Source organism: Paroedura picta, chromosome 3 (genome assembly GCF_049243985.1).
Source record: "Paroedura picta isolate Pp20150507F chromosome 3, Ppicta_v3.0, whole genome shotgun sequence".
Lineage (NCBI taxonomy): Eukaryota > Metazoa > Chordata > Lepidosauria > Squamata > Gekkonidae > Paroedura > Paroedura picta.
Window position 1 is genome coordinate 162,741,834 of NC_135371.1, and position 17,448 is coordinate 162,759,281.

The 17,448-nt window shown below is 46.4% G+C and overlaps 1 protein-coding gene across 3 annotated transcripts in view; it reads left to right on the top strand.

Moving 5' to 3' along the window:
* Positions 1-17,448, top strand: part of COL2A1 (collagen type II alpha 1 chain) — a 91,917-nt gene that overhangs the window by 51,177 nt on the left and 23,292 nt on the right. For all 3 annotated transcript variants that reach the window (XM_077329148.1, XM_077329149.1, XM_077329150.1), the window contains 13 exons: positions 1,737-1,790; positions 2,389-2,487; positions 3,558-3,611; positions 4,242-4,340; positions 5,184-5,237; positions 7,164-7,217; positions 8,461-8,514; positions 9,487-9,540; positions 12,641-12,685; positions 12,811-12,909; positions 15,247-15,354; positions 15,543-15,596; positions 17,305-17,358. In XM_077329148.1, coding sequence (XP_077185263.1) covers positions 1,737-1,790; positions 2,389-2,487; positions 3,558-3,611; positions 4,242-4,340; positions 5,184-5,237; positions 7,164-7,217; positions 8,461-8,514; positions 9,487-9,540; positions 12,641-12,685; positions 12,811-12,909; positions 15,247-15,354; positions 15,543-15,596; positions 17,305-17,358 — 882 coding nt within the window. The remainder of the gene's footprint in view (positions 1-1,736; positions 1,791-2,388; positions 2,488-3,557; positions 3,612-4,241; positions 4,341-5,183; positions 5,238-7,163; positions 7,218-8,460; positions 8,515-9,486; positions 9,541-12,640; positions 12,686-12,810; positions 12,910-15,246; positions 15,355-15,542; positions 15,597-17,304; positions 17,359-17,448) is intronic.

Sequence of the window (17,448 nt, forward strand, 5' to 3'; positions counted from 1 at the left end):
GAAGGGCTTTGGGTTCCATACTGTAAACCAGGCCCACTTAGGAGGACACGGAGGACAGCTCTTCACAACGGGTGGCAATTTTTGGCAAAACACGACAGAAGGTTTTAACCATAGTAGCATCTGTGGTGTGCCATGTGCTAGTTCCTGGTGCCGCTCAGACTGCATGGATGTAGTGGCATGAGAAGGGGAGCCTAGGTGGTATGAAGCTGCAGATTGTGACCCAGACCTTTGATCTATCCAGGCCAGGATTGACTACTCAGATTGGCAGCTGCTCTCTCTCAAGCAGAGGGCTTTCCTGTTACCTACTCCCTAGTCCTTTTAGCTGCAGATGGTGGGGATCGAACTTGGGATCTTCTGCATGCAAAGCGGATGCTTTACCCGCTGAGCCACAGCCTCTCCCTCAGGCACTGTGTTGCTATGAGGAGGAGTTGCAGGTGGGCCCAGAAAGGGTGCTTAGAAGCTGTTAAAGCAGAGAAGGAGAAGTGTAGAAGTGGGAGGGAGGAAGCTTAGTGAGAACCAAGGACATTTCAGCACTGGGATTGTAGAAGCTCCAGAAGAGGTAGATGAGAACATGTATCTGGGCTTAGGGAAAGTGAAGTTTAGGAAACTGTATTGATAGCTGACCTGAAAGTGTGGGTAGGCAAGGACAATCTGCTGAGCCCAGGAAACACCTCGTTCCGCACACATTGGATGCACTTCCAGTGTGCTTTTGCAGCTGGATTTTCCTGTGTGGAATACAAAGATCTACTTTATCCACCATGTGTGGAATGCGCCCAAGGCAGGGCACGGTGGCAGACTAATGATTTGGTTCAGGATCCAAAATGGCCCCATCTTTTAAATGCAGTTGCCAAAATGACACAATCCTAGGGATTTCATTATACCCACTGTATTTCTTTCCGAAGACTCACCTTGAGGTTCCCAGCACAGGTATTTTTATAATGCAAACTCAACAGTCCCTAGGACCGTCTCTCACGTCTACTCAAGAGCAAACCTGGGCTTGCTCGCCAAAGGGAGCGACAGCTAGCCACGTTTCCTCCACAGGAGTCATATTGCAAACATTTTTTTAAAAAATCACATTCACTTTTTGATGATTTTAGTGGTACTGATACAATCCCATAAGGAATGTAGTATGCAAAGTGTCTCTGAATCTATTAAGAGCCAGTTTGGTGTAGTGGTTAGGAGTGCGGACTTCTAATCTGGCATGCCGGGTTCGATTCTGCACTCCCCCACATGCAGCCAGATGGATGACCTTGGGCTCACCACAGCACTGATAAAGCTGTTCTGACCAGGCAGGAATATCAGGGCTCTCTCAGCCTCACCTACCCCACAGGGTGTCTGTTGGGGGGAGAGGAATGGGAAGGCGACTGTAAGCCGCTTTGAGCCTCTTTCGGGTAGGGAAAAGCGGCATATAAGAACCAACTCTTCTTCTTCAAGGTTTACTGGTGTGCAAATTGTGAGGCTTACAATCTACAATGATTGCATTATTTAGATTCAGGATGACTCCAAGCAGTAGCCCAGGAAACACTGTAGGATCCTGTCCCCTACTGCTCCACTGCTGGAAGGTTCTTGAGTCTGCTGCTGCTGTTGTTTCTTACATATTTTTTTTCAATCAAATGGAAGATGTTAAAAGATCCCTGTTTTCACTTACTGCTAATCATGAGAATTATTCTTTATTGCCCAGACTGCTGTGTTCCTTAGCTTTCTTGCTAGCTTTCTCATCATTTTCTTATTCTTAGGGCTCCCCTGGAAATCGTGGTTTCCCAGGTCAAGATGGATTAGCTGGTCCCAAGGTGAGCACCTAACCCAAGTTTTCCCAACCCAGAGTTTCGTGAAACTGTGGGGTTTCTTGATGGCCCTGGAAGGGTTTCCTGAAGGGGGCGGGAGTTAATTTTTAATATATATATTTTAGTTTGCTAAACATTTATTGGGTGATATGACCATATGTGGTCATGTCAACTGTCCCCCTCCTCCCAAAATGGCCAGTGATGGGTCTGGAGAGGGAGGGAAGGTCCTGGGTGGCCATGTATACAGCTCCGCTTCCCAACCATATTCTGCACGATCTCACCACTTCTGGGCTTTCTTGAAGCCTGAAGAATGTTTCAGGGATTTCTCAGTGGTCAAAACATTGAGAAAGGCTGGCTTTAACCCTACTTGCCCACTCAAACGAATGAAAGACCAGTCAAGGGAGGGAGAGTGCTTAGTGTGAATTTAAATGGCATTTTGTCGTTTGTTTCTTTCTCTCTGCTGCTCATTGATAGCTCCGGTGAAGTGGCTGTAGTGTTAGATTTTCCCAGAAGCCTTTGGGTTGTAGGCTGTCAGTTCCAATCTGGGAGGAATTTATTTTGATACCTGGAGTGATATAATTCTTGCTTACTCTTCTCTGAACAGGGCGCTCCTGGGGAACGTGGTCCTCCTGGCCTTGGGGGTTCCAAAGGAGCCACCGGAGATCCTGGCCGTCCGGGAGAACCTGGCCTGCCTGGCGCTAGGGTAAGATGCAGAGTGGAACCAGACACATTGCTGCAACTACATACAGCGCTTAGGGCTGCGTAGACAGCAGCCCTTAATGTCATATGGAAGACTTGTTTTGGAACAGGAGGCGTTTTCTGAAGCAGTTTATAATTTGGGTTTTCCCCTTGGAGAAAATACCCACAGGGCTAACAGATGCCCTTTGCATGAGCCTACACAGCTCTCTGTGTTCCAAAAACTGTCATGGTTTATTTTGTCATTAGCCGCTTAGAGAGGATGTCAACTCTCCCGCCCAGAAACTGGGTGTAAATCTTTAAATAAAAAAAGTATACTAGGCAAGACTGTTCTTAGTTTGTGTATCACTTACTTTCTTTGGCTCTTTTGTTGCTCGGCCTTGCAGATTCTAGGATGATGAAAAGCAAGTCTTTCTTATTTGTCAGGCTGCTTGTGCTTCTTCCCCTTGTAGAGGTTTTAGTATCTGGAAATAATTGACTTCTTTTGACCATAGTCAGATGACTGACCAAGTGCCAGCCCTAAGCAAAATGAACCACAACTGCCCAACCAGGAAACTGCAACAAGCACATGGCTTAAGAAATAGGAGGCCAGTTTAGTTTTGCTCCTTAGCCAAGTCAGGTGTAACAGGGACCACCAACCTGTGCCATCTCTTTAGCCCGGGCTTTCTCAACCAGGGTTTCATGAAACCTTGGGTTTCTTGATGGCTCTGGAAGGATTTTCTGAATGGGTGGGAGTTAATTAATTTTTAATATATTTTAAAAGTGTTATATGTGTGCATCCATCCCATCCATCCATCCCTCTGTGGTCATGTTTACTCCCTTTCCCAAAATGTCCAATGATGGGCCTGGAGGGGGTAGGAAGGGGATGGGCCCAGGTTCTTCAAGATAGCACCACTTCTGGAGCTTCTCAAAGCCTGAAGAATGTTTCAGGGTTTTCTCAGCAGTAAAAAAGTTGAGAAAGGCTGGCATACAAAGATTTACACACCATAAACAAGGAAGAGTCATTTGGGGGGGGGAATTCAAGAGAAAGGATTAAGGAACCATCTTGAATGTCTGCTGCCTGTCTTTTGCATCTAGGGTCTCACGGGTCGCCCTGGAGATGCTGGTCCTCAAGGCAAACTTGGCCCATCCGTAAGTGAACTTTGATTATTTTGGGTCTCATCCAGAACAGTAGGGACTGGGAGAGCTACAGAGAAGAGATAGAAACCAAATTGAGGAAGGGACGACGGGAAATGGAGAAGGATGTTTATTTGAGCACAGGACTTAAGGTGGCAGGTTAATATGGGAATGAAGGAATGAGGAGGAGGTTGGATTAGGGGTGGGAATCAGTAGAAGCGCTTGATTTGGTTTTGAAGGCAGCGTGCAGATACAGAGTGTGGGAGAGCAGTGGACATGGAGTTTTACCTTATATTGCCATATATGTCTAGTGGGAGACAATGACACTGAAAGGGTGTCTTTTTATGAAGACTGTCACTGCATAGTCGATAGATATTCGTGCAACACTGGCTAGCTTTTCCGAGCCGCCCCTGGGATGTGGAATCCCCTCATTGCACAGGAGTGAGAGGGTGGAAGAGCCCATAATAGGCACCCAGCTGATGGATGCTGGTTGTCTACAGAGGAATAAGTGTTCAGATTCCCAAAGCAAATCCAGGGCCCTCTTCTGGACTAAACAAGCACGTCAAGCCAGTCAGGTGCACCTTCTCACTTACGTGTTCTTTGACTTTCTGACTTTTTAATGCAAGTTGTGACTGCTCTTGCCAGGGTGCTCCCGGAGAAGATGGACGACCTGGCCCACCTGGTCCACAAGGTGCCCGTGGTCAGCCCGGCGTGATGGGCTTCCCAGGCCCTAAAGGTGCTAATGTAAGTCAACCTGCAGGTGATACCCATTTATTTTTAGAACATTTTCAATACAAAGAGAACAGAAAAAGGGAAAGGAATAGCTTTTAGATGAATGTTTAGGCAGCTATGAAAATATATGTATGTAAAACTTTTAATTTATACCATGTCTCTTCCCAGCAATTCTTCTTTTGTCTCTATGATGCATTATTTCTTATTTGACAACAGCTTATATTATAAATAATAGCATACGTTTATTTATCCACAAATTCTAAAAAGAAACCCCAGCGGTCATTGCCTTCTTGTGATGGTCTTCTATGAACTAAGTTGATCAATTTTGCCATTGTAGACAGCTCTTTAGTTTTCTCTAGTCGTACGTCGACACTTGGCAATTCTCGTTGTTTCCACCTTGACGCGGGCAAAAGCAGGTGATATCCTCAGCAATGGTATCAAGAAGGCTACAAAGAAAAATGGGGAATAGCTATGATACAGAATAGGTGCTCTTAGCAATTCACAGTAGAAGAATCGCCAGGCAGCCAATAAGACATTATCTAGCTGGAAGCCCTTTGCACGTTCACAATTTCCATCATCCAGGAGAAACAAAAGAGGGAGGTCCTTTTTTGCAGAGAACTCTGGGAAATGTTGTGTTTGTCACAGCTGACTTGCCTTTCTGCTTTGCTGAAACAACGTTTTGTTCCCTGCTTTGGCCCAGTGGTCCCATAAAACCATGCATGTCGGTCATATCAAAACAGAGGTGGATGGGCAAAGGAGAGTCTGTCTAGTAGAGTTCCTGTTCCTTGCCAAGTGGAATGTTCAGCTTCTTTCCAGAAGTGTCTCAGCCGCCATCTTTGTTTTCTTTCTGTCTAGGGTGAACCTGGCAAAGCTGGTGAGAAGGGGCTTCCTGGTGCTCCCGGTCTACGAGTAAGTAGATTTGAATATAGTTTCCCCTCCCACAAAGCCCTCCTCTTCCTCTCTTGATGCCAAGCAGTGACAACTCAGGCATTCTGCGCCAGTTTGGGAAAAAGCCCACTGTTACCACCACATTGCTGTCCACTTGAGCTGCAATACAGATAATCTGGAGGATGGTGGAGGTGTATTGTGTTCTCACAATGATCTTATGACCGCCCTGTTCAAAAAAGATAAACCACAGATGCCGCCTTGAACCTAGCCAAAGATACCATAGTGCAACGGTTATCGAGCATAGAAATATTCTCATATGTTGAATGTCTGATCAAGACCCATAGCTCATTTGCTACATAACCTGAGCACAAATATGCAGTGGTGGCCAAACTGTGGTTCTCTAGAGATTCCATGGACTACAATTCCCATGAGCCCCTGCCAGCATATGCTGGCAGGGGATCATGGGAATTCTAGTCCATGGTATCTGGAGAGCTACAGTTTGGCCGCTGCAGCAGTATAGGGTTATTCTGGCAGAGAGCTCATCTCAATCTTGGATAGATCCAGCTAGCCTCTAATCTTATTGTTGCTAAAACAATCATTACATGCTTCTATGTGCCTCTCCACCCTGACCTGAATAGCCCAGGCTGGACTTATTTCACCAGATCTTGGAAGCTTAAGCAGGTTTGTCCCTGCTTAGTATTTGAATGGGACATCACGAAAGGGTTCCAGGGTTGCTAAACAGAGGCGGGCAATAGCAAAGTACCTCTGAAGGGCCTTGAAAACTGTGTGGGGTTCTTATAAGTCAGGGTAACTTGACAGCAAAAACAAGCCAACACTGCCTTTCCAAATATTTCTGACTGCTGCTTAGGGGAGTTTTCTGCTATTTCATCATAACTGTGCAGACATTCTAGGAAATCTAAAGGACATTCCTTCTAGAAAATGAATGCACAAAGAGTATTTTAGTGCACTCCTGTAGTTCTGAGATCCATAGGGCAGGATGTCCCACCTGCTGTCAGAGGGGAACAAGGCCTGCCATGACATCACCGAGCCCTCAATCCTAGACGTTATGCTCTTAACATTTCCAGACCATTCAGGCTGTTATTGGCTGCCTAAATAACAATTTGGGGCTCTTTAAGGGCTAAGGGAGCCAGTTTGGTATAGTGGTTAAGAGCGCGGACTTCTAATCTGGCATGCCAGGTTCGATTCTGCACTCCCCCACATGCAGCCAGCTGGGTGACCTTGGACTCGCCATGCAACTTATAAAGCTGTTCTGACTGATTGGTGATATCAGGGCTCTCACAGCCTCACCCACCTCACAGGGTGTCTGTTGTGGGGAGAGGAAAGGGAAGGCGACTGTAAGCCACTTTGAGCCTCCTTCGGGTAGGGAAAAGCAGCATATAAGTACCAACTCTTCTTCTAATGAGAGGATACAGAGCTCCTTTGTTGGCTGTGGCACAGGCAGTGAAGATGGAGAGTCTTAGCAACAATCTAGCAGTATCTTTTCCTTGATAATCAAGGGCCCCAGCAGTCAACATTTTACTTAACAGCTTCGCAGCACCGTGTGAGAGAATGGAGAGACGCAGTGTTTTCTGTAACTGTCTGCCCTGCATCTCAGGCAGCTACTGCCACACAAAATAGGAAGTTTCTTGCAACCTTTTCCTGATTCCAGCACATTTGTCCCATTTCCTTTGGTGGGAGGGCGGAAGAGAGAATGGATCAGTGAGATCACAGGGGTACAGTAGCTGGCATGGTGGTTTTTGAACACAGAGATTTGGCTTCGGATGTGTCACGAGGTGTCTGTGACCACCTTCCCATCTCTCTCAGCCTAACCTGCCTCGCAAGAGTTGTGTGAAGGTAGAATGCTGGGGGGAACCATACATCCTGGTGATAACAGAAGACAGAATGCACGTGAGAGATAACCAAGAGCCTTGTTTCTTTCCTTTATAGGGTCTTCCTGGTAAAGATGGTGAAACAGGAGCAGGTGGGCCACCTGGACCTTCAGTGAGTATTTTCTGGCTCTTTTGATAATTCCAGAAATATTGTGTTTGTAGGCACAGTAGCTGAAAACATACTGGTCAGAAGGCAGAAGCCTGATCCTGTATTTTCCTACCCATAAAGGGGCAGAACCTTTTTAAGGGGTGGGGCAAGAGAATGGGTGGAGCTTCCTTTGGGTTGTTCTGTTGATCACAGTAAATGAGAGAAAACTTGCATGGCGAGTACGCTTAAAGTCTTTGTCTTGTTATGCGGGATCGCTGGAAGTAGTTTGTTCTTTCCCCTACTTAATAGCATGTTCTTTTTAGGGGAGAAAATTCCAGACTAAAACAATTGGGAGAATCAGGCTAGACTGTTGCAATGCACTCTACTTGGGGCCACCCTTGAAGAGTGTTCAGAAATTGCAGCTAGAGCAGAATGCTGTGGCTAGACTCCTGGGAACATGTGACCCTGACACTACAGCAATTCCACTGGCTGCCCATCTGCTCCAAACTCCCAAGTCAAGATGTTAGTTTTGGCCCTTAAAGGCCTGCATTAGGATGATCCACTGAGCATGGGGCTGGACTAGATGGTCTGTATGACCCCTTCCAATTCTATGGTACATGGGATGGGACTGGGATATCTGAAGGACTGTCTTTTCTGATATGTCCCTGCTGAGGAATTAAGATCACAGGGTGAGGCCCTCCTGACTGTTCCACCAATTAAAGAACCTTGTCTTGGTGGACACACAAGAGAGGGCTTTTTTGGTGGCAGCCCCACAATTATAGAACAACCACCTCAGGGAAATGCTCCTGGACCTCTCACTTTTGATCTCCAAGAAACAGAGACAGTTTTATTTAGGACTGCATTTGACAAGCAGTCTTAATTAAGTTTTTTTTTTAATGATTGTTGTTTTATTTGTAAGCCGCCTTGATTTCTGCACGTAAAAAGGTGCTTAATAAATATAATAAATTGATGATATCTGTGGCCCTTTGTGCTGGTTTAGATGCTTTGTCTGCTTTCTTCCCTTTTAAGTGATCATATTTAGGATGGAAGAGTTATCTTCCTAGCCTCATCTTCTACCCTTCCCATTGGGTGTTTGGCATAATATATTTTACATTTTACAATGCTAAAAACCGCTTGCCCTCTCAACTTATACAGACCAGACTCCCCCCCCCCCCCCCATTCTCTCAGGCACTGGTTTCTTGTGGAAGCTGTATCCTGCTTCCCAGTCTTCAGGCCTTGCACTGAATCTTGTTTTTCTTTTTCTCAGGGCCCAGCTGGTGAGAGAGGCGAGCAGGGTGCCCCAGGACCTTCTGGATTCCAGGTGAGCAGAGTATTGTCCCATTAAGGGCTGTGCTATATCTCTACCCCCTCCCTCTCTGAACTTCTTCTCCCAGCCCTGCCGCTTGAGTCTGCTTTAGAGTGCAGCTCTAGGCGTGGACAGGTGAGCTTAGCGTGGTGTAGTGATTAAGAGCGATGAACTCTAATCTGGAGAACCCGGTTTGATTCCCCACTCCTCCACATGCAGGCAGGTGAATGACCCAGAGCTAGTCACATTTCTTAGAGCTGTTCTTGCAGAGCAGTTCTGTTAGAGCCCCACCTATCTCACAATGTGTCTGTTGTGGGGAGAGGAAGGGAAAATTGTTCGTAAGCCGCTTTGGGACTCCTTCGGGTAGTAAAAAGTGGGGTATTAAACTTCCCAGCTCTTAGAATTTGTCCCTACCCACTGAAATGATGAACGGTTCTCGGTGCTAGAAGGATATGAACTCAATAAAAAGAGTGAACTCTGACCAGTCCTCTTAAGCAGGGGTAGTCAACCTGTGGTCCTCCAGATGTCCATGGACTACAATTCCCATGAGCCCCTGCCAGCAATGCTGGCAGGGGCTCATAGGAATTGTAGTCCATGGACATCTGGAGGACCACAGGTTGACTACCCCTGTTCTTAAGATCTATCCCTGTCCCTGGTCTCCACAGTCTGAGGCTACTGCCTGTCTTACGAGAAACCTTATGACACGGCAGAGAGAACCAGGATGCTAAACTTTTCCCGCTGGCTGTTCACAAGTCCCAGTGGGGTGTGCCTCTCACTTTGAGAATCTCTGGAACAGAACAGGAATAGCCTGGGTTTGCTGAGTTTGCACCTGGGAAGTCCAGATAGGTGAGCGTAGCTTTCTTTAAGGCAAGGAATCCTTCCTTTTTTTCTGTGACTTGAGCCTGGGAAACCTACCCTTAGTAGGGTGCTGTTGGCTCTCACAGAGTCCACCATGCTGTGCTAACACTGGGATCTTCTTGCTTTCAGGGACTTCCAGGGCCCCCAGGTCCTCCAGGTGAAGGTGGAAAACCAGGTGACCAGGTAAGTGATGGAGCCACATGCAGCACATGAGAGCCTCTTCTGTATCACATGGAGTTTGAGGGTTCTGCTGTGTTCCTTTTTGAGACTACTATTTTCACACATGAACACACATGACTGTGCCTTATGCTGAATTCGACTTTTGGTCGATCAAGGTCAGTCCTGTTCAGACTGGCAGCAGCTTTCCAGGGTCTAGGGCAGAGAGGATTATAATTTCACTTTCTGTACTTTCTCATCCCTTAAACTGCAATTGCTGGGGATTGAACCTGTGACCTTCTGCATGCAAATCAGAGGCTTTTCCCCTGAGCCACGACCTCTCCCCTTTCACACAAGCACGGCAAGCTTCCATGATCTTTAATAATTGAAACAGTTGCAAAAAGCATGAATGATTTTAAGTATGTTTCCAGAAAGGGCAATTAACCAATGGAGAAGTCTGTTTGGAGAAAGATCCGTTATTTGTCCCCAGTAAAACTGAAATGGTAATGCGGCAGAGGTCCTGGGTAGGCATGTGCGATTCGTTTTGGATATTTCAAAAAGAACCTGAATCAATGTTGATTCGGACACTTTTTGGACAAATCCACCCCCAATTGCACTTCCTCAGAGGGATCAAAACTTTCCTTTCCCCTCTATTCTGTAGTCTGGGGTGGGTGTGAGTTTGAGGTAGATGTACCAGATTTGAAGTGTGGCTGTGGGAGCCTCTCCTTAAAAGAACTCCCAAGTTTGAAAAAGATTGGACTAATTCTACAGGCACCCAAAGAGGGTGCCCCCATCCGACCTCCATTGTTTCCAGTGGTGAGGGGAACAAGACAAGAACACAGAATCTTTTTCCTCTCAACTTTGGGATCAGTCAAGGTTCGATAGGGGCACCATCTTTGGGTGCCTGTAGACCTGGGCCCCCTGGCCCAGTCCTTTTGAAACTTCGGGGTTGTTTGGAAGAGAAGCTTATGCAGCTACACAGTGTATATATGGTGCCTTGACCTCAAATCACCCCCCCCCCCAATCAGGTAATAAACAGAAAGGGAAAGTTTCCCATTAACATTAATGGAGCCATTGAGTTTAATGTTGCTGAATTGTTTCAGATTCAGCCAAATCTAAGCCAGAGAAGGGTACTTCAGGTGCTTCAGATTTGGCCGGAATCAATTCAGACCGAATCCAAAACAATCTGAAATTTATTTATTCTTGCACCTAGACTTTGTATGCCCTGGTGCCATCATTGGATACAATCCAGCACAGAGCTAAGCATCTTGAAGCTCTTTAGTGCTGATGGCCATATTATGTCTGCAAGTAGCAGTCTGATGTAAAATTTGTATGGATATACTTTCACCTTAGATTTAATAGTCATTCCCTGTGCCTCAGAACCCAGGGAATTGTAGCTAGATTTGAGGAATACCCGTAGATTAGGGACCAACAAGATTCCCAAGGTAGAAACCTTTAAAGGTCAAAGCTCCCTTCTTTCATGAAACCTGGGGTTTCTTGATGGGCCTGGAAGGGTTTCCTGAATGGGTGGGAGTTAATTAAATTTTTAAACAAATTGAAAATTTGTTAAACATTTATTGGGTGATATGACCATATGTGACCATGTTGACCTACCCCTTCCTTTTCCCAAAATGGCCAGTGTTGGGCCTGGAGGGGCCCCAGGTGGGCATGTACACAGCTATGCTTCCCAACCATATTCTGCATGATCACATCATTTCCAGGGTTTCTCAACAGTAAAAACCTTGGGAAAGGGTGTTAGGGATTTTTAATGGAATATTCAAAATAATCAGCAGCCTGCAGTTCCCAGGATACTTTAAGCAAAACCTCCATAGTTAAACCGGTATAATCATATAAACTAGTAGTCTCAGTGTGTCTATACTGCAAATCCAAGAGTGAGCACTGAACTACTTGATGAGACATTAATCTTTTTATACGCCAGCAGCAAGCTGCAACTTGTGTCTGTGTGTGTGTGTGTGTGTGTGTGGTTGACATTGCTTGATACAGGAAACGCCTAAGGCCGTGGGGGAAATAGTAAGGATCGCCCTTATTATACCATGGACAGAACAAGAATTCAGCAGAGGGTTTAACTCATTAGGCAGAGGCTGTTCACTGCCAAGTCACTTACCCCCGAGCAATAACTTTACCTTGTTCATTAAGTGAATCTGCTTGGATGTGTTTCAAGAAGCCAAGGTTGACCAAGAAACCTTGCTACTGTTTTACCCTTTAGTGATTTGAGTGAAGGCAAAAGACTTTCAGTCTTCAAGGTTGCACAACAAAACAAAATGGTTTAAGAGAGTCTGTTGTGAGTCTCTGTTTAAAAAGCATAATCATCTTTAGAGATACTATGAAAATACAAGAGAACCTTTTCTGGAGCCACCTGATTTTTTATGTCAAGAGATTTCTCCCTTTTGCATGCGTCCTGAGCCCATAGGCTGTTTGATTGTTTATGGCAGGGGTAGTCAAACTGCGGCCCTCCAGATGTCCATGGACTACAATTCCCAGGAGCCCCTGCCAGCGAATGCTGGCAGGGGCTCCTGGGAATTGTAGTCCATGGACATCTGGAGGGCCGCAGTTTGACTACCCCTGGTTTATGGCAGTCCTCTCCAGAGTTAACAGAACTTCGCCAAGTGTGGCTGGGAAAACCGGACTGTTTCCTCTAAAGCAGTGGTAGTCAACCTGTGGTCCTGCAGATGTCCATGGACTACAATTCCCATGAGCCCCTGCCAGCTGGCAGGGGCTCATGGGAATTGTAGTCCGTGGACATCTGCAGGACCACAGGTTGACTACCCCTGCTCTAAAGGGCTCTTCTGCTTGTTGTGTGCTTTTATTTGGTTATCTTTACATTTTTGTGTTTTTAAATTCCCCCCCCCCCTCTTCTAATGTAGGCTTACAAGCATAATTACACGTAAGGGGAATAGTTGAATATGATTTAAAGCAAAACATTGTGATCAGGGAACTCTCACTGTGAAATATAATTAACAATCTTGATCTAAGGATTCTGCTTTCTAGCAGCCTCTCCTTGTCCTCTCCCAGTCGCTGGCAAATAGATCTGATTGTTATACCAGTCGTTCCCCTCTCCCTTTCTAACAATTTTTTATTTTTTGTTTGTTTGCTTGCTTTCTTTTAGGGTGTTCCTGGAGAGGGTGGACTTCCCGGTCTGGTTGGCCCCAGAGTAAGTACTGTATAATGAAAATGCAGCATGCTGAAAGAATCATAGATGTGTTAAGAACGGGGCATGTTTTCAAAGGCATCCTAGCCCTTTCCTTGCCCTGAAGTGTGAACTCTTTCTTCCTCTAGGGCGAACGTGGCTTCCCAGGTGAACGTGGATCTCCAGGTGCCCAAGGCTTGCAGGGTTCTCGTGGACTGCCTGGCACTCCTGGTACCGATGGGCCCAAGGTAGGTCATAGAACAGTGGTTCTCAACCTTGGGGTCCTGACCCCAAGTGGGGTTGCCTGACCCCTTCCGCGGGGTCGCCAGGACAGGTTGCGGCAGCAGGCAGCAACTGCAGGTGGCTGCGGCAGGCGGTGGGTGGCGGAGCCAGGACATTGGCTGCTTCCACACCGCCTCCTGATTGTTGAGTGGCATTGCGCCTGCATGCCTGTGTGCGACTGTGTGCTTGTGCACACAGCCCCCGCTGCCGCAGTTGGGGTCACGGCATTATAGTGGTTGAGAACTGCTGTCAGAATCAAAGAATCATAGAATCAAAATCAAAGAATCAGAATCAAAGAATCATAGAATCAAAATCAAAGAATCAGAATCAAAGAATCATAGAATCAAAGAATCAGAATCAAAGAGTCATAGAATCAAAGAGTCATAGAATCATAGAATCAAAGAACCATAGAACCATAGAATCAAAGAGTCATAGAATCAAAAAGTCATAGAATAACAGAGTTGGAAGGGACCTCCTGGGTCATCTTGTCGAACACTATGCAGGACACTCACATCCTTATCGCTCATCTACTGTAACCTGCCACCCCCTTGAACCTTCACAGAATCAGCCTCTCCGTCAGATGGCTATCCAGCCTCTGTTTAAAAATTTCCAAAGATGGGGAACCCACCACCTCCCGAGGAAGCCTGTTCCACTGAGGAACCGCTCTAACTGTCAGGAACTTCTTCCGGAGGTTTAGACGGAATTTCTTTTGAATTAATTTCATCCCATTGGTTCTGGTCCGTCCCTCTGGGGCAAGAGAGAACAACTCCATTCTCTACTCGGCAGCCTTTTAAGTACTTGATGGTTATCAGACCCCCTCTCAGTTGTCCTTACTTAATTTCCTGTTCTCCAGTGCAACTCACTTATTCTCTACTCCTGATGGAGGGTATTAAATAAAAATGTTCTTAGCTTCTGGGCACATTAGCTGAGCCTACGTTCAGAAAAACAGCATGCCGAAAAAAGCCAAGATTTGCTCTGAGTGGGATGGTTGTGCGTGTTGAGCGATATCCCCATCCATCTACTTGGCACTAAATAACTCCACAGGAGTTGGATTCATCACAAAAGAGTGGCTAAACCCAGAATGACATTGCATTTGCTACCCCGTGCCTGTCTACCCATCTAAATTCCTCCTGCCACGTTTTCAGAATGAGTTGCAAATAATGGTATGTAGTGGCAGGAGACATGTCAGCTCAGAAGTGATACATAGAATAATTATGATAATGATAATAATAATGAAGAAGAAGAAGAGTTGTTTTTTATATCCTGCTTTTCACTACCCAAAGGAGTCTCAGAGTGGCTTACTTTCCTTGCCTTCCTCTCCCCACAACAGTCACCCTGTGAGGTCGGTGGGGCTGAGACAGCACTCAATAGAACTGCTCTGTGACAACAGCTCTAATAGGACTGTGACTAGCTCGAGGTCACCCAGCTGGAGGAGTGGGGAATCAAACCCAGCTTTCCAGAACAGAAGCTGCTGCTGCTCAACCCCTATACCAAGCCGGCTCTCTAATAATGATGTCGATTCTAATAAAATTTTGAGTTGTACCCTGCCCTTCCCTGGTCAGCTCGGGGCTGCTAACAACAAATGCAGAAACAATCATACACTTCGGGTATTAATACATTTAAAACATTCTAAGTTTCAAATTAAGAGGTGGTTTTTTAGTCTTTCTGAGGATTGGCTAGAGTCTGGAGGGATTTTTCCATTTTTGTTGGATCGGTTGTCTGGCAGAGAGGCCAGCGTCTGTGATGTGAAGTCCTTTCCTGGCCTCAACCATCTGGTTTAGAGCCTCTTGTGGCGCAGAGTGGTAAGACAGCCATCTGAAAGCTTTGCCCATGAGGCTGGGAGTTCAATCCCAGCAGCCGGCTCAAGGTTGACTCAGCCTTCCATCCTTCCGAGGTCGGTAAAATGAGTACCCAGCTTGCTGGGGGGTAAACGGTCATGACTGGGGAAGGTACTGGCAAACCACCCCGTATTGAGTCTGCCATGAAAACGCTAGAGGGCGTCACCCCAAGGGTCAGACATGACTCGGTGCTTGCACAGGGGATACCTTTACCTTTACCTTTACCTTTTTAGTCTTTCTGAGGATTGGCGAGAGTCTGGAGGGATTTTTCCATTTTTGTTGGATCTGTTGTCTGGCAGAGAGGCCAGCGTCTGTGATGTGAAGTCCTTTCCTGGCCTCAACCATCTGGTTGCCTCGGGATGGTCAAGAGGAATGTGGATGTCCATTTAGAGAAATACGAGGGATCGTCTGTCCGACTCTGAAAATTCACTGCGATCCTCACCTTTTGCTGTTTTCCCGTTCCAGGGTGCAACCGGTCCTGCTGGTGCCCTTGGAGCTCAAGGACCCCCAGGCCTGCAGGGAATGCCCGGTGAGAGAGGAGCAGCTGGTATCGTGGGACCAAAGGGAGACAGGGTATGTGATGCCACTCTGGGTTCCCACAACTGTTCTTTAGGGGTTTGGGTACCGCGTGCATCAGCGAAATGCAGTTGAAATGTGCTTTGCTCTGTTGGTTGCTTTCAGACACTGACGTGGTTCTCACCATAATCAGTTTCTGCTGGTGTCTTATTGTCGATTTTTCTTTGATTTTTCCCCTTTGACAGGGTGACATTGGTGAGAAGGGTCCCGAAGGCGCACCTGGCAAAGATGGTGGCAGAGTAAGTGCACACCTTAACTTCCCCTTACCTTGTGAGCATCAAACTGCCTATTTATTGGAACAAGCAGGCAACGCTGGCAGGTGCACCCAATAACTAAGTATTCATCCGTTGTGTTTCTCTCTTTTTTAATATAGAACTTTCTCCTTTTCTGTGTTTGCATATCTTGCTTGCTCTCCTTTTTGGGAACAGCTGTAGAATACGAGAGAACTTTAGGCGGAGCATGATGAGGCTCTGGATATTAGTAGGCTTTTGAGATCTAGTGATCCCTGGCCCAAAGGAAGCCCGCTTGACCTCAACCAGGGCCATGGCTTTCTCCATCCTGGCCCCGACCTGGTGGAACCATCTCCCAGAGGAGATCAGGGCCCTGATGGAACCTGAACAGTTCCGCAGGGCCTGCAAAAGGGAGCTCCTCCACCAGGCCTTTGGTTGAAGTCAACCTGAACCACCACTTCCCATGGGCCTTCCCCCTGAGCCTCCCTCCTAAAGCACCCACCATAATTCCGCCCAACCCACTGGGCTATCAGTAGGCGTTTAATGTTCTCCATACTTTTCTGCTGTGACCAATTCATGACCAATTTAAAACTTTTCTGCTGTTCTAGGTTGCTTGTTGTTATCATTTTAGTATTGTTAAACTAAGTTATCTGTATTGTTTCTGTTTCATGGGAACTGCCCTGAGCCTTCGGGGAGGACAGTATATAAAAATAATAAATAAATAAAATAAATAATAAATAATCTTGGTAAAGCATCTCACAGGGGAATCCTCAGCAGATTTACCCCGCTTCTGAGTACATTGACATCAGTGGGCTTGGAATGATCTAAGCCCACTAGGGATGGCAGTCCATAAGAGAGTTTAGCTAGAGGGACAGAAAGAATACACACCCCAGTAGACAGATCAAGACAGGTCGCCATGTTAGTTTGCCTGTAGCAGTAGAGAAGAGCAAGTGTCCTGTAGCTCCTTAAAGGCTAGCAAAATCTGTGGCAGGGTGTGAGCTTTCATGGGTCAAGAGAGATTGGACTGAAGAACTGAGCCATTGTATTCGAAGCGTCCTCTTATTGCACGCTTTCTCAACCAGGGTTTCCTGACGGAATGGGTGGAAGTAATTAATTTTTTAATGCATTTTAAAAATGATATGACCATATCTAGTCATATCATGATATGACCATATCTAGTCATATTGATCTGCACTCCTCCCAAATGGCCAATGATGGGCCTGGAAGGGGTGGAAAGGGGAGGGGCCCCAGGTGGGTGTGCACACAGCTCTGCTTCCCAACCACATTCTGCATGATTGCGCCACCTCTGGAGTTTCTCAAAGCCAGCAGAATGTTTCAAGGGTAAAAAAGTTGAGAAAGTCTTATTGTGTGCCTCTTGGATGATGTAGCGTCGGTTCTATGCCCAATCCCCTAACATCACGCGTAACAATGAACTGTGCTATTGACTGTCCCAGATGTCCTAAATTTGGGAAGGATTAGGATGATGTCGTATTCTGAAATTTCCAGCACAGTAGGATGCAATCATAGAATAATAGTTAGAAGGGACCTCCTGGGTCTGTTTAAAAATTCCCAAAGACGGAGAACCCACCACCTCCCAAGGAAGCCTGTTCCACTGAGAAACTGTTCTGTCAGGAATTTCTCCCGGATGTTTAGACAGATGATCCAACAGGCAACCATTTTTCACTGGCACATCTAATCCTGATTTTCCTTTTGCCAGGGTTTGACAGGTCCCATTGGTCCTCCTGGCCCATCTGGTCCCAATGGTGAGAAGGTAAGAGGACCTGTTTCCAGCTTGGTTACATTTGACTAAGGGGCCTGAAGAGGAAAGGTTTGGAGAGCCTGTGAATATTTCTGTTTCGTC